We start from the raw sequence: 17,415 nt of genomic DNA on the forward strand, positions 1-17,415 counted from the left end.
AAGATGGGGCACCTGGGTGGCTCAGTTCATTAAGTGTCTGACTCTTGATTTCATCTCAGGTCATGATCTCTCAGCCCCTATACATGTGAGATCCAGCCCCTATACATAAGGCTCTGCACTGACAGCACAGAGCCTGCATGGGATTCTCTCTCTCCCTCTCTCTTTCTGCCCCTCCCCCATGCATGTGTTTTCTCTAAATAAATTGTAAAAAAGAGTGTGAGCAAACATATTTTCACACACTTGCTGGGAGGTACAAACTTACTACAAGTTAAATAGGCAATTTGTATCAAAGTTTAATTATGCATTTAATCCTTTGATCCTATAATAAATTCCAGTTCCAGGATGTTTTCCTATGGATATTCTCAGAAAAAAAATACTGGGATATGAGAAATATATACAAAGATGTTCATTCCAGTAGTGTTAATACATACATACACACACGCACACAAACACACACAGCAACATATTAAGAACCAGAACATCCCTAATTTAGAGATTTCTTACAGCGGATAAGTACAGTCCGTAAAATATATAGCTGTGATTAACCTTCTGCCTATAGTTTCTTTCATGAATTGTTAACTCCCCTGTAACTTATAGAGATTTTGAGTATGAAACTTTTTTCTTCTTTTTGAGAGAGAAAGAACAAGCACCAGTGGGGGAAGGGCAGAGGAAAAGGGAGAGAGAGAATCCTAAGCAGGCTTCATGCTGTCAGATCAGAGCTCTACTACTGTATCCTAAGCTGATGCTGTGCTTCTAATTAATGATAATTTGCTGAATATCCAAAATATTTTCATTTTCTAAAATACGGTAAATACTTTTGAGTCTTCCAAAAATATTCCAATAAAATAATTATTCTGAGGAGTTACAGTCCTGATTGCACCCGAGCTTACAAGAGAGGAGATTCTAAGAGTATACCAAGATTTACAGTAACATGGTTCCAATTCCACAGGTTGCTTCCAAAACTCTCATGACTCATGAACATGGCTTTGATGAGCTTGTCCATCCTATAATCTGATCTAGAATCATATCGTTTTCAAAGTCAAGATGATTTATGTGCATTGTTAAGAGAATACGAAAACTATTATTTTAAAAACCTCATTCTTCAAAAACTTCTCAGTGTATGCATGTGTTTTTAATGCATATAATGCTTTGTTCAGTAGCATAGGCATATAGTTCATAGATGTACATGGAACTACATGCCCAAAAGTCTTTTACTGCAAAGAGCTCACAACTTAAAAGTCTGATCATCTATGATCTAGAGTGAACAATCTCCCTTCACTTGAGAGAGATGGAGAAACAGGAGTCGTCTCTCATGGCACAATTGGTACAATCTAATCTCTTTCATCCAGTTCCCCCGTCCACCTATCTGCATGGCTACTGACAGGCATTCAGGAATTCTCTTCACAGTGCAGGCAATAGGGTGAAAAATGAACAAGTCACATGGTTCAAAACTATTCTGGCCAATGCAGAAAACAAACAACAACAACAAAAAAAGACTAAAATCAAGACATTTTATTTCAACCCCCTGATTCTTGAGTAACTTTAGACAAATGATTTAAGTTCTTCATTCTTCAGTCATCCCAGCTGTTAAGTAGGAATCACCTACTTCACAATTAATATAAAATCGGCATAGTACAGCTTACTCTAGTAACTTCATAGGGCTTTTGGGGAGGATTTCATGTGATAAGAAATGCATATGGATAATATCGATACAAAACATGTCTAAAAATAAAACAGAAAAAGTGTACACACAACAATGAACGCCTTCAAGCACTCATTACATCAGAAGCCTTACATATCTCGGGTTGTTCTTTGTTCTCTCCCATAAAAACAAATGGGAGGCTCAGGCACTAATGATTTACTGGAAACTGTTTAAATCTGCTAAAATGTTTCTTCTCTTTAATACAGCAATGGGCAATCCCCTTGGGTTTGGAGATCATGACTGAACTGGTCAGGACTAGAAAAAAGGTAGGTTCGTGAGCTCCTACTACAGAGGCACTGCCATAGCTTCTTAGTGACCACAGAGTACACCCAAAAGAGAAGATGAGAAATGGCATTTAGAACCAACAAAATATGAAGCACTCTGTAAAAATCAAATGTAAGTTTTAAGTTTCTCAAGGGATGCCAGTAGAGAAAAACAAAATGGGACAGAAAAAGGCATTGCAGCCAACAAATGAGGCGGGATCTGGAATTAATGATTCTTTTTAATAAACTGAGATGCTGAATCCATTACAAAGGCTTAAAAGAAAAGAAGCTGCAAGACCAGAAAACAATCAAGACGTTGTAAAAGTATCCACAGAAGTAATAAACACCTGGGCACACACAGGTCAGCACCCTATGTACACAAGAGGCACTTAACAAAACCTGACTTCAGAGAATATTTAAGGAAGGCACAATTAGTGCTGCTTTTTTGGAAGAAAAGCCTCTAAGAAAAGGATATATAAGGAAAATGTGGTACCACACCATCCATAAAAAATACAAGAAGTTTTTCCGAAAATCCCTGGTTTTAATAACAATTCCGGTTTCTTCATATTCAGATGAAGCAAAGTATTTTATTAGAAAACAGAATGTGTGGGGCACCTGGGTGGCTCAGTCAGTTGAGCATCCATCTTCAGTTCAGGTCATGATCTCACAGCTTGTGAGTTCAAGCCCTGTGTTGGGCTCTGTGCTGAAGCCTGGAGCCTATTTCGGATCCTGTGTCTCCCTCTCTCTCTTCCCCTCTCCAACTCATGCTCTCTCTCAAAAATAAATAAACATTAAAAAATTTTTAAATAAAAAAAAGAAAACGTCATGCGTATGTATGTATACCTAATATTTTTAGTTTATTAACTATAACACTGATCACATAAATATATTGCTATTGATATACTTATCACAAATACGTATATTTATATAGTTAACAAATAAATTTATATTCATTAAGGTTTATATTTAATAATATTACAATAAATGGACTCATTAAGGAAGGAGAGGAAGGGCATAGGACTGAACTCAGTTGGCAACACTCCAACATTTAGTGAATGAATATAGAAGACAAGTCAACAGTGAAAATGTAACCAACGAAGGCAAGAGAAAATGTAGGAAAATGTGCTATCTTAGAAGCCAAGAGAACAAATTGTTCCCAGAAGAAGGGAAAAGTCTGTTGTGTCAAATGCTGCTGGGACATACAGCAAGATAAGCAGAGATCATTGGAAAACACTGACCACTGGATTTCAAAGATGGTAGATACTAATCTAAATACACAGCAGAAGTGTGGGATGGAAATCCTACTAGAGTGAATTAAAGGGAGAAAGGGAAGTAAGAAAGTGCAGACAGAATAAAGGCAAACTTCTCTAGGGTATTTCTACTATAATGGAAAGGAGAAATAGGGTGGTAACTAAAGGAGACTATATGGTAGAGGACGGGGTTCAGTTTGGTTGGTTTTAGATGGGTCAGCCTTTAGGCTATTGGTAAAAAATTAACTAAGAAAGAAAAAACCATGACATAGCAGAGAAGGGCTAATTAATAACACAAAGTAATGGAGAAGGATAGGATCCAGAACATAAGAGGAGGACTGGACATTATGGACAGTTCATCCATATTAACAGGAAAGAGGGCAAAATTTAGACACATACACAAGTAAGAGGGTAGACAGTCATCGACATCATCTTTATCATCACTAATTTACAGGTGTTTAATTTTGGCCAAGTACATGCATAGCCTATTTAACCTTCACAACAAAACTATGAAGAAATACAATAGCACTCACTTTCCAGATTTTGAAATCCAGGTTTAAATAGATTAAGAAGCATGGCTAGGGAGTTAAGCAGTCTTAATTCAGAGCCCAGTCTATAAACCCATAACTGCTTTAAGCCTCGCACCCTCACCCCCCTCCAACCTAGCCATGAGCACACCAGTATTTGGGCCTTGGGTGGTGGTGTTATCAGAAAGCTACACAGTTTGATTACCCTCCTTTTCTGAGAAAGAAGAAAAAAGTGGCAACTTCACTAAGCCAATTCTATTTCTCCCTCTCATGTCACTCTTGGCTTTGTTTTAATTTTTTAAACATTCTTTTTTTTGTCTTCAGACATTGTAAGAAGTAAAACCACTAATATATACTAAGTTGGTCCTTTATTCTGTTCTCTCCACATATATATAGGCACTCCCTAATTATAATTAACCATATAAATCACTGTAATACCATTTAATCTTTTGACTTTGGAAGTGCAGTCATGAAAGTAAGGGATTGATTTGAAGTAAGGAAATCTCATTCCTCACATTATACTCTTTTATGGACACTAAGGACAATGGGAAAGTAAAGTCTTGAAGGGACAATTTCAATGTTAAATGATCTAAAGAGGAAATTAAACAAAATGTGTAATTCACTCTATAATGAGACCTTAGATATAATTAACATATTTTATATCTTAAATCCAGAAAAACGAAGTTATGAGTTTGTACCAAGTTTAGATAGGTTAAAAAAATAAATTACTATCTCCCATGTATTGAGAATTGAATTTTCCATAGAAAGTTTCATACTCAACTCAAAAACCCATAAATACCTATCATCCCATCAACACAACTTAATATAAGTTTTAACAAAATATATTTCTCCCTATGATTTAAATACATGGGTCTCCTTAAAGTTGAGGAAGTGTTTTGAAGTACGTTTTCTTAAATTCCAAAGAATAGCTTCAAAACATATTATAAAATGAGTTACCAATTGAAGACCATTTGGTGAATTGGTGCTCCTTTTTAACTTTATAAATCGGTGGGGGGGGGAGGGGGACCTGCAAAATCTGTACACACTCTACTGTCTGATATGGGAGCAACAAATGCTAAAGCCAGCAAGAAAGTGCATGTAGTTTTAATTATCTTAAGTGGAAACTCCTACTATGGGAGTTCTCAGAAGAAATCCACAAAATGGAAATGATTCTGGGAAAATATCCTAATGGAGAACAGTGTTGTGTGGAACAATCTCTCAGAGGATGCTATGTGATGCCTGGAAAAAATGTCCTGTACCACCACAAGTCAAAGTCATCTCAGGGTCTATTTTTCAACCTTCCTATTTCTGAAAATTAAGGAAGTATATTCTAGAGGAAGAACCAAGGAAAAGTCTTTAACTTATTCATTTACTGCAACTCTAGATAAAGAACACTCTGAAGCCACAAGGAATGTGAGGAGGAAATTTAGATGGCACAGCACACGGTGATCTCAGGCCCACAGGGACTGTGTCAGATCAGACTTTATACCCAAACAACAAATTTCAGAAAACAAGCAACTCTTGAGTGGAATTATTACTGGACTGAAAACAGAGACCTTCACATCATCTTCACTCATCTTATTTTATTCAAGAGAATGTATGACTTTGTAAAACTCATGCCCATCTATGTTGAAGACAGTACCATGACCCCATCCAACAGAGCAGTTAAAGATGTGACTAATCAAATTATTGCTATTCTTCTACCTTCAAACAGGCACTTTACTTCAATTCTTTTAAGACGAATAAAAAACACCCTCCTTTTTATATCTGGTTTCTAAAACCCAAGTAAAGGGAAAAATAGACAAATTTATGCATTCATCCATAGATATATTCATTCATATACTCACACTTTCATTACCTCCCTGCCATCCCCAAATCAGACTAATTGTGACAATGTTAAAAAACAGCAGTGATCCTGTAAACCAGAATATAAGTGAGGTGTCTGCCACACGGACTCCTCAGAACAGGTATCTTCATGATCTCAGTGGAATCCCCCATCACCTGGCAGAGGTCAGGCTATCCCTCTCAACATTGCCACAGCATGAAAGTATAAGACGTCTGCCATTCCTACAGCTCCAGCATGCTCCCTATCACCTCTTAATATATACCTCCATTGTTTAAGAAAGGCAGAGATTTCTCAGTGGCTAAAAAGATTCATAGAGGCCACATAGAAGACAGGAGGATTTTACGCTGCTTCTTCAGGAATTTTATTGACTGCTACTGTTTCACTCTGTCCTTTAACTCTCCCCAGATTATAAAGCTGCCCTGACCTATTCCATCTTTTCTGGCCACTAAACCTCCTATTTGCCCTTGGGATTGTTTCAACCCATGTTATGCCCATGACATATGCCAACCTACCCCATGCTACATCCCAACTGCAACCATGCTACTTGGATGAACAAAACAGAACAGTACAAAAACAACTGTTTATTTAAGAAAGACCCTGTACCAGAGCACCTGGATGGCTCAGTTGGGTAAGTGTCCGACTCTTGATTTCATCTCAGGTCATGAGGTCAGGTCGTGAGATTGAGCCCCACGTCAGGCTCCTTGGTGAGTGTGAAGCCTACTGAGGATTCTATCTCTCCCTCTCCCCTACTTGTGCAGAGAGAGAGAGAGAGAGAGAGAGAGAGAGAGAGAGAGAGAGAGAGAGAGAGAGAAAGGCAGGCAGGCCCTGCACCAGGAAACATAATAAATATTTTTTTCACACATTATATAGTCTCATTTGATCCTCAATAAACCTATGAAAGAAGCACCAGATAGGTATCTATTAAGGAGAGGGACACATTAGAATTGGGCTATCTGTGGCTAACAGGAACATATTCCATTCACATAGTTCTCTCCCTTCTAAGAAGGTAATCCCCCCCTCAGAGTTTAACCACAAGGAGAGAACATGGCATCAGAGCAATGCCAATACCTGTTCCATCTGACAGTGGTCATCTAGTTACAACGTATTTCATCTAGTGACAAAAATCTGCTGTGAGCTTTATTAGCCAATGACCACTGACAAATTTCTGAGCCCACATATCTTGCAATTCACCAAGGTGAACACTACTGAATGGGAGTCATCATAGGTAATATCCTTTGTCTTCCTTGAATGACCAAAGTGACTGGACACATTTTTGTTTGTGTGCATTTACCTTTTCACCATCTCTCCCTGGTTCTCCTTTGTAACCTGGTAGTCCTTGAACTCCCTAAATCAAGCACAAAATAATATCCGGTTAGTTATGTTTTGGGTTCACTAGAAACGATAATTCTACAATGTGTATCTATGAATCACATACTTGTATGCCAGGGGATCCTGGGACACCTGGTGATCCTGCAATTCCTTGATATCCCTAAAGAAAAGTAAACACAAAATAATTAATATTTCATCATACTCACTAAGAGCAGGAATCCAGGATTCACTCTTGTCTGGAATGTCTTACACTTAAGACTTCACTTGGTGACTGTTTAAGAAACAAAAATAACAAAGTTTCAAATGCTGAATAAGGAATTAATATCCTCCAGTCTTTAGGGAAAAGGTCTCAAATATCTCTAGATTAATAAAAATAAACAAAAATGCTTCAATTAAAAGGAAGCTTTGGATTTGCAAAAACAGAGCCAATGTTCACAGCTCCTCCCCAAAAAAAATGTTTTGCACACAGAAACGTATTTAACATATTCAAGAGAAAAACACCTAAGATTGGAGGATTATACAAATGGACTACATTTTGAAACCACCTGATTAATGGCCATTTGAGTTAATCCTTGGAATAAATTAAGACTTGATAAATCTTATTCCTCAGAGTAAGTTTTTAACAGCCTTTGGACTGCTCATTTTAGAAAGCTGCTGATGTTATCCATGAGCATGGCTGTGACATGTCTCCCCCACCTCCCAAGGCCGGGCTGTCTGTTGAGGCAAGGGTCACTTTGGTCTCCACTGCTTCTTACATATCCCTCCAGAAACCGGGCCTTTGGCAAAACAGCACAACTGTTTCAACAAGGCAAACTATTCATTCTTCACTCAGCACATGGCAATTAAACTCCAGAACTAACTTGCAGGCCCTCAACATTTGTCTAGGTTTCCCTAGGTCAATGTCACGTTGACTTAGACCACCTGGCACCTGCAAACACATTTCACGTTCTTATTCAGATCCCATCTCTCTCGGGTCTTACTGTTTGGATATAGCTTTCTGTTGTCAACAATATTAAAACAGATGTCATTAGTGTTTCCAATTACATCTTCATTGTTAAATCCAAAAGCTTCATTTCCATGTGGCTATTTACGGCTGCTTTTTGTATTCACCCACTCACTTGTCAGCACATTTTTAGCTATGATTTTAGAGATAGCAAAATTCCCTGCTTTACCGCTCCCATTTTCAAATATTCCTTTTACTATTTGCTAGGTCTAACAATACTAATAACAATAATAGTTGTCTCAGCAACATCAGTCTTATTGGTTTTCTCCCTTTACATTCACTCACATTTTTTATTCTGTAAAATGCTCTCACTCTCCAAATGATAGACTATATAATTCCTACCACCAAGCATGATCCTTTCCTTCATACTCTTTCAGTTCTTCAGAGTTTATCAGAGTGTATCATCACGCTTCCTCCAGGATTTCTCAACAAATTCTTCTCTTGAATCCCTGTGCCCAATCCTTAAACATTTTGCTTCACCAGTGAATGAGTCTCATAACAAACCTTTCCACGCTCCATATTAAACAACCTGCAGCTTTCAAGCCCAACATATGCTCTCTGGGTGGCCACTGTCTCAAGTGTCATGGGATTATGTGCCCCCTTGATATGGGAAACCCAGTCCAATTCATTTCTTTATTTGCAGCATTGAACAGAGCATTTGGCATTTTGGGTTAATCAAACTTTGGAAGAATTTACCTTCATGTAATCCACACTGCATAAAATCCCTTTCCTGAAGGAACAAGGTTATGTTTGGGCCGCTACCGGTAGCAAATTCAAGTTTTAGTCATGTCTTCGTGTTCCCAAGAATGGTAGGAAGAAAGAACAAAGTCAATTCACACCGTTTGCTCAGCCTCTTATCTCTACCACTCTAGTTACCACTGAATCTCTTTCCTTCAACCACTTTGCAATCAGATAGGTCTGGAATTAAATTTCAACTCTGTCACTGGTAGCATATGCCCAAGAGAGTTAGGTTACTTATAACTGCTGCCACTTAGGATGCCTCCAGATCCTTCCAAAACCTGTATGCACTTCCCTGGACAGTCTGATAGGATTTACAACAGGCTGCCGTAATCGGGAGAAACAATAATAGCAATGATTTATACAGAATTCACCAAAGTCCAGATTAAGTACTTCACTTAATTCATGTAACCCTCACAATCACCCTTTAATTAATGTAGGTGCTGTATTATCCTTATTTTCAGATGAGGAATCTGAGGCACATAAGATTAAATAACTTGCCCAAAGTTATTCGTTAGTTGATAGAGTCAGTGGGAACACTCTCTTATCAGAAAATGCTTCATGGTAGATCTGATCTTATGATTCTAGGATAATTAATCAGATTCAAAAAAGCATATTTGCCAGGCTGCTTTTAAGTTGTTTAGAATTCTGAGTGCCCAAAGAATATGAATGTTCATAAAATTCCTCAAAAGAAAGTTACCATGGAGATTGGCTATTTATCAAAATGGCCGGTCATCTGCAAAGTTCACTGTAATGAATTATTTTTTTTCACATTTTTTCAAAAGTTAAGCCAAATGTCGTATCTGCTTTATTACTTTTTTTACAAAACGAATCTTTTGTAGAAGATCAAAAGCTGTTCTCTTCTTCGAAGAAGTAAATTAATATGATCCATTTGTTAGAGAAGACACATCACATTTTAATGGATTAAAGCAATGTGGAGATGCCCCAGACTGTGTTCCCAGCTCACCTCTGACTCATAATGTGACCTCAGGCTGAGTGATCATATCCCCAAATCCTGGGAGGCAACTCAATAAAGTGGAAAGACAATGAATCTTGAAATTGGAAGACCTTGGGCTGAATTTTTGCTCCTCCCTTTACTTTCTACAGGATTTTGACTAACTTTGCCTAGCTAAGTGTCAGTTTCTTACCACAAACCAGGATAACAGTGCCCACTTCACTTCTGAAAAGAAACAAATGGAGTCACAGGTGAAAATGCCTGGCAGATGCTAAAAACTCAAATGTGAGTTTTTCTTTTTATGTTCTTCAGATTCAATGGCTATTGTACAAAACCATGAGAACACTTCTGCAAAATGTTATTCTGTAGCCTTAATGGGCACCACTAGCACATGAGGAATGGCAGATCCAGTCATCATCATGATTTAACCCTTTTGCAACATTCATATAGATCTAATGGTGAACATGTGAACAAGGCTTCAGTGTATTTTATAATGGCCCTGTTTGTTTTGTCTTTTGAAGAACTGCAATACAAAAAATAACAAATGCTTCCCACAATATGAGAACCAAGTTGATGTGGGATTTTTTTTAACTTACGGTGAGAGGCATTCTAGAAAACTTAGTTATATAAAGAAATTCAAAGATTATTTTAAAAGCTAGAGGAAGCATGATTAGTAACAAAATTAAGAAAAACCAAAACCACATCCAAGCTGGGGGATCCCAGGGTAAACCACCAGAAGAAATTGGATGAAATTCAGAAAAATGAAATTTGGACTAAAAATCAGGAAAATAAAGGTTAACAGGGAGGAATATTACAACACACAACAATTTCCAAGAGGAGCAAGAACTAAACACTGGTTGACTCATAGCAGGGTACACTTGAACAAGGAAAATGCCCTGAAACAGAAAAAATGATAAGCTTTCCATATAGCTCACTGAGTTTTTATTGTTCTGAATACACAGGCTTCTGTGTTTTCAGGTGGGCCTGCAAATTTCACATGATCTTTGATCAATACTGTTTAACACTAATTTTGCCATTTTGCAATTATTAGCAGGTCCAAATATCCACCCTACAGCCATGTGCAAGATTTCTGACAGTAAAGTCTTTTCCACGTTCACAGAAAGTCTTTTTGTAAATGAGTCATTTTTTAGGAAAAAAATATTCTCACTGCCAAATTGTAGGGTTGAAGAATACAGAATCAATTTAATTTCCTTCCATGATTCATAGTTATAATGCTCCAGGAAAGATGTATAGCATTGAAATGGAAATTAAGGAAATAAAATCAGCAAATGTGCAAGGGTCACAATCTCTTCTGAGCCCAATTCTGATCAGGCCATAAAATATTCTGCCAATCTAAACATACAGATCTTCTCAAGTAGTGAGGAGGATAGAGTAATCAATTTTCTTTCAGTGCTCTAAACTCTAAAAATGAGAATAAAATACAGAGAAATAATTTTGGATGTCACTCTTCTTTCTGAAATGTAAGAATGTGATTCAAAGTTTATTCTATTACATTAATTTTCTTCAAAGTTTTCCAAAATTCCCACAGATACTCTTAAGTATACAGCCATGGTAACTAAGTAACCTAAATCAAGTGTATATTTTTAATATCCACTGTGGATTCTTCTTGCCACCAGCACACTTTATAGCTCAACATAACTAAATTCAAAAAATATTCATAAATCTGTCTTGTCATGTGTAACTAATGTAGAAACTCATTTGCCACCTAACTGAACTACCAGTCCAATAGTTTATATGCTTTAACTGACTGCTCAAATTACTTGACTAATACATCTCATTAATATATGTAAAATTAAACCCAAGCTAAGATCTAAGAAAGAACTGGAATGCTATGGGAGGTGAAGAGTAGATAGGGAAGCTTTCTGAAGAGACAAGCTCAAAGGAACACTAAAGGAAGCACAGTGAAGAAGAGGAAGCCCTTCAAAATGTGCCACGAAGCATGACAAGATGAGACATATCCATGGAGACAAAAGAGACAGCACATGGGGAAGCATGCTGCAAACAAGACCGGACAGTAGACTGCAGCTTTCATGCACAGCTTGTGGGTCTTATGAAGGATTTTTTTAAATATTTATTTTTGAGAGAGAGAGAGAGTGTGAGCAGGGGAGGGGCATAAAGAGAGGGAGACACAGAATCCAAAGCAGGCTCCAGCCTCTGAACTGTCAGCACACAGCCCAATGTGGGGCTTGAACCCACGAACCGTGAGATCATGACCTAATCCAAAGTCGGACACTTAACCAACTGAGCCACCCAGGTGCTCCATGAAGGTTTTTGGTCTTTAACCAATCCACTATACCAGAGGGTCACACAATCAGACTGCAGCTCTGAGAAGCTTGCTTGCTACACTATGGAGATATAATTATAAGTGGCAGGGAGAAGCAGAAAGACCAAGTGGGAGGTTCCTGCAGGAGAGAGATAATGGTAGGTAGAACCTGAGTCCATTCAAGTTGTATTTAATTCAACCTGATGATGAGCTACAGGATGTCAGGAATCTGAAGTTATAGTATGATGCCCAGGTTTCTGATTTGTGCAGTGGATGGCAGATAATGTATCACTAACTGAGTGGGGGAATCTGGAGTAAAATACTATTATTTGGTTGCCAAATAATAGCACGATTTTTTTAATGTATTTTTGTGGACTAACATAAAAAATTTACATTTGACAATGGGAAGCTATAGACTTTTGTTGGGGGACAAAATTTCTACTCAAAGCAGACTACATTTACTATAAATGAAATTTAATCTATATCTAATTCTCCCACCCTTAAGTAAGAGTGGATGAGTGATAAATATGGAACACATCACCTGCTCTCCTATGATATTTGGCCTTGAGCTAAGCACATAAAAGAAAAACACTGCCTACCTTTGACAACCTCTATAGATGCAGCTTGGTTCTCAGATTCACAAAACTTAATTAAGCTTAGGTAAATTGCCTCATTCCCTGAGTATGACTGCACTTGAAGTTATACTAAGCTTATTTCAAAAGGAAAATGTACAGTGTTGCTGGATGGCTCAGTCGGTTAAGGTCTGACTCTTAACTTTGGCTCAGGTCATGATTTCACAGTTCATGAGTTCAAGCCCTGAATCGAGCTTGGTGCTGACTGTGGAGTCTGCTTGGGATTCTGTCCCTCCCTCTCTCTCTGCCACTCCCCTGCTCACTCGTGCTCTTGCTCTCTCAAAATAAGTAAACATTTAAAAAAACAAAAGGAGAATATGCAACTTTTTAAGGTAACCAATAGCATCTTTAATAGTTCTTACTTCCTAACCTAAATTTCTAATAGTAACATTTTCTATTCAAAGAGAAGTGACCAATAACTAGCCTCATTCTCTTTCTGTTCTGTTATATTTTTTCCATAGTAATTACCACAATCTGATATCACTTATTATTATTATTATTGTATATTCATTATTGTTGTCCCTCCCTAGCGGAATGTGAGCTTCAAAATGGCAGGTTTTGTCTTTTTTGTTCATTGCATATCTCCTCAAACTATAACAGTGCCAGAAGCAAAGTAAATACCCAATCAATATCAGGTATATGAATGGATGAATGAAAGAATGAATAAGAAAACAAACATATAAATGTTTATGGTGCCCAACCAGTCACTACTACTGATGGCTCTAAAATAATGGCAGAAACAGCCCTGCATTCATACAGATTACAATCAAAACAATACAAAATATAAGCATAAATTTATCTTTAAAATCACACATGCTAGTTGTGTTATCAATCAATTCCTTCAAGAATTTAAACAGACAAGTAATGGGGCGCCTGGGTGGCTCAGTCGGTTAAGCGTCCGACTCCGGCTCAGGTCGTGATTTCGCGGTCCGTGAGTTCGAGCCCCACGTCGGGCTCTGTGCTGACAGCTCAGAGCCTGGAGCCTGTTTCAAATTCTGTGTCTCCCTCTCTCTGACCCTCCCCCATTCATGCTCTGTCTCTCTCTGTCTCAAAAATAAACATTAAAAAAAGTTTTTTAAAAATCAGACAAGTAACATTTCTATAAAATATCTACACACACATCATTATTGTATATACTATCCATAATATATAAAAAAAAATAATAAGTAATGTACTTAAGAGGCCCATGAGGAAAACATGGAGAGATCCATACAGGAGATTTACATAAGGGGTGTGTTCGAGAAAAATGAATTAGTTAGTGGACCAAGCTTTGTCTAGGAAAGCTTTACAGAAAAATTTTAAATCACATTTTATTTTACAAAAGGGAGATAAACTGCCCAAGTGGAAGATAGTTCATTTGAGGCAAGTGGTCCAAATTTTAGTTTACCAGTAAGACTCTCACGAGGGGTTTGATCATGCGTGTGCATGTATTTTATAGTACAGGGAGACAGTGAGACAATAAACCTTTTTGCTAAAGGAATCAAAACTGAGGTGAAGTAAGAGCTCAGGTAGAAATAGTTTTCTCTAGATGTGTATTGTATACACATTTCAGTAAGCCTCTTCTTACAATTCTCTTTTCTAAGCTAAGTAACAGCCATTCCTTTGGCTTGTAACCTCACGTACCCCATTTTCCAGGCCTTAATCTTCATGGCACTCAGCCCCAAATTGCCCACAGCTCTTAAACTGTTGAGTCCACAACTGGCACCATGTTAAGAGTCTGAGGAAAACATAAAAACTTGTCTCATGGGTCTTATTGTTCTACTACTAATTATTCACCTCCTGTCACACTTACTCTGCAAGCCTAACTGCCAGATTTCTTCCCTTTCCTTCCAGTCTCTACCATCATTCTTGACTAATTTTAAAACAGCACCTCTTGTTTGGATTACACCTGAGGTACAGTTAATTCTCCCTGACAGACATTCTTCTGAGTTTTCACTCTCTCCCCATCTCTCTCTTGTAAGTCAAATCCAAGTTCTACAATTCCCCATAGTATCCTAAACCAAATCTAACACTTCAAAAGCAGGACTGTCATCTTTCTTAATATAGACATTATATATTTACTAACAATGCCAAGTATTGCATCAGCCTTTCAGGCAACCCCATTACAAATCCCTTTTCACCAAGGTTAAATTTAAATAACACATCCCAGACAAGTAAGAGCCATACGTTTATTTGGGTTGAATTTCACTACATTAGAACAGCCATTCTCCAAGTTCGCTAAATCTTTTTGGATCTCCATGTCACCCCAAATGCCAAAATAAATTCCAAAAGTGAAGTCAAGAATTAAAATTCTCAAAAATCATAATACAGTAAATGAATACAGTAATGTTCAAAAAAAAAAACACTGGAAGAAATAACAGAACATTTAATTGTGAGAAAATTTTACATTACTAGAAATTAAAACAAAACTATAAACCAAATAAATAATTAAAAGAAACATTTACAACATAGATGTCAAAGAATTGATTCTCTTAGTGTATAGGAAGCTCTTACTAATCAACATGAAACATACTATCACTCCTATAGAAAAGGACAAGAGGAAAATCACTCTGTCAGACTTCTATATTCAACTACCACTTAAAATTTGTACTTGAATAGGGGCAGCTGGCTGGATCAATCAGTTAAGCATGCAACTCTTGCTTGACCTTAGGGTTGTGGATTCAAGCCCCATGCTGGATGTAGAGATTACTTTAAAAAAACTTTTTTTAATCTTCTTTTTCCTTCAAGTAGGCTTCACAGCCAGCACAGACCCCAACACAGCGCTTGAATTCAGGACTCTGAGATCAAGACCTGAGATCAAGAGTTGGATGCTTAATGACTGAGCCAGCCAGGCACCCCAAAAATAATCTTTAAAAAAATTCTACTTGACCATCTGATAACATTTTAATATATCCTAAACCAAACTCTTAATTTTGCCCTAGTTTCCGTATCCATCCTTCCACATCTCACTGGAGTCTCCTTTGACTTCTCTCCCTCAAACTCAGGCAGGGTACATCATCAAATTCCATCAGCTCTAACTTCAAAATACCCCAGAAAGTCGCAGTTCTCTTTGCCTCACTACTTACTACCCTGATGCTAGCTGCCATCATTTTACTCTTGGGTTATTTTAAGAGCCTCCTAACTGATCCTGCTTGTGCCCTCATCTCCCTAAAATCTATTCTCAACTAAGAAGTTAGAGTACTTTTGTTTGTAAGTAAGTTACATCACATCAGTCCTTTACTTAAATCCTCCAGTGGTTCCTCAGTTCACTTCAACTGAAAGCCAAAGTCATCACAATGGCCTGAAGAACCCTATTTGATCTCCCCTCCTTTCTCCCTCCTATGTACACAAATTCATCTCCTACTAACCTGCCCCATCCCTCGTATTTGTAGTTTGATCAAGTCAGGTAACTTTGAAATTCCCCATGTGTGTTGACTACTTCTGTAAAGTTGAACCCTCCATAGACAGCTAGCCACTTTCTGGAATCTCTAGATGACACAGGGGTACAATGAAGGGGTGGGGGTGGGGACAAAAAGGGGTGCTGCATCATGGAGTGGGGCTCATTGACCAATCTATTCTTCTGTCTATTGGTAGCACTGTGCTATCAATATTCCTGAATCACTTAAGCCAATAATACAGAAAACCAACTCCAGATTTTGACAGTTTATTCTAGCTTACCTTTCTCTCTCAGTAAATGTGATGGCCTTCACGGAATCTTAGAAAATCAACATTGGACAGAACATGGGCCTCATCTGGCACCATCTTCTCATTTCCCAGATGAAGAAACTGAGGCCCATGAAACCAAAGCATTTTTTAAAAGCAAAACAGAGGGCAAAACAGCCTCAGATCTCTCCAAAAGCCAGCAAGGGCTTTGGTTTCATAAAGTACTTTAGTTCATGAAGAGTACTTAATAATGACAGAAAACAGAAACAAACACTACTACAAAATCATAAAACAGTCCTATATATTTTCATAGTAGGCCTTCTTTCAAAAAAAATCAATGTCATAGCAGTATAATGTCTTTACTAATAGCACTACTCTGAACTACCTAGCAGGATATAGAAATATTTCCCCTGCTTCTCTCTATATAATGATAGAATAGCAAAATAGTAATATGCTCAGACACTGCTGATAGAAATCGAGAAAGGAGGGGAAGAATTTGAAAATCGCTCTTTCATTTTGTTTGAAGTCATTTTCCTTATGAAAATTAGTATTTCTCCAGAATGGAATAATTCCTATTTAAAGCTTTAGTTGACTTGGCCTGGTTATGTGAAAGAGATTCAAGCTGCTTATTGAAGGGGATTGCACAGAACCAAATCCAAACAAAGCAGAATTCCCTTCGAATTGTTCCATCCAACTTTCCTTGGTCCAGATGGCTTCAATCGCCAGCCAGAGACTCCACCCACACCTTCCCACTCCCGCTGTGCACTGGCCCTGGACACACACTAATGACCTTCAGCTGTTCTGGCTCCCAGACTCACTTTCTCTTCCTGCCCCGACTCCTATCTCCTACAGATTTCCTACAGGGAAAAGGAGAGATTTAGGAAAAGTTGCACCTTTGGGTAAACAGATTAACATTAGAGAAACCGTTTCTTATTGCTGCTGTAATGAATTACCCCAAACATAATGGCTTAAACGAACACACACTTGTAGTTCTGTAGGTCAGAAGTCCAACATGGCTTTAGGGAGCTAAACTCATCATGTCAGCAGGCCCGCATTCCCTCTAAAGGTTCTAGGGGGAAAAGTGCTCTTTCCCTTTACCAGCTTCTGGATGCTACCAACATTCCTTGGACATGGACACCTCACCCTGATCTCTGCTTCTGTCATGACATCTCCTCCCCTGACTCTGACACCCCTACCTTCCTCCAATACGGATCGTTGTGATTATACCGGCCACTCAGATAAAT

The 17,415-nt window shown here is 38.0% G+C and overlaps 1 protein-coding gene across 1 annotated transcript in view; it reads right to left on the reverse strand.

Moving 5' to 3' along the window:
* Positions 1–17,415, reverse strand: part of COL21A1 (collagen type XXI alpha 1 chain) — a 172,567-nt gene that overhangs the window by 69,543 nt on the left and 85,609 nt on the right. Inside the window, exons 10-11 of the mRNA XM_058734305.1 lie at positions 7,024–7,077; positions 6,880–6,933 (exon numbers count right to left, since the gene is read on the reverse strand). Coding sequence (XP_058590288.1) covers positions 6,880–6,933; positions 7,024–7,077 — 108 coding nt within the window. The remainder of the gene's footprint in view (positions 1–6,879; positions 6,934–7,023; positions 7,078–17,415) is intronic.

Source organism: Neofelis nebulosa, chromosome 6, assembly GCF_028018385.1.
Source record: "Neofelis nebulosa isolate mNeoNeb1 chromosome 6, mNeoNeb1.pri, whole genome shotgun sequence".
Lineage (NCBI taxonomy): Eukaryota > Metazoa > Chordata > Mammalia > Carnivora > Felidae > Neofelis > Neofelis nebulosa.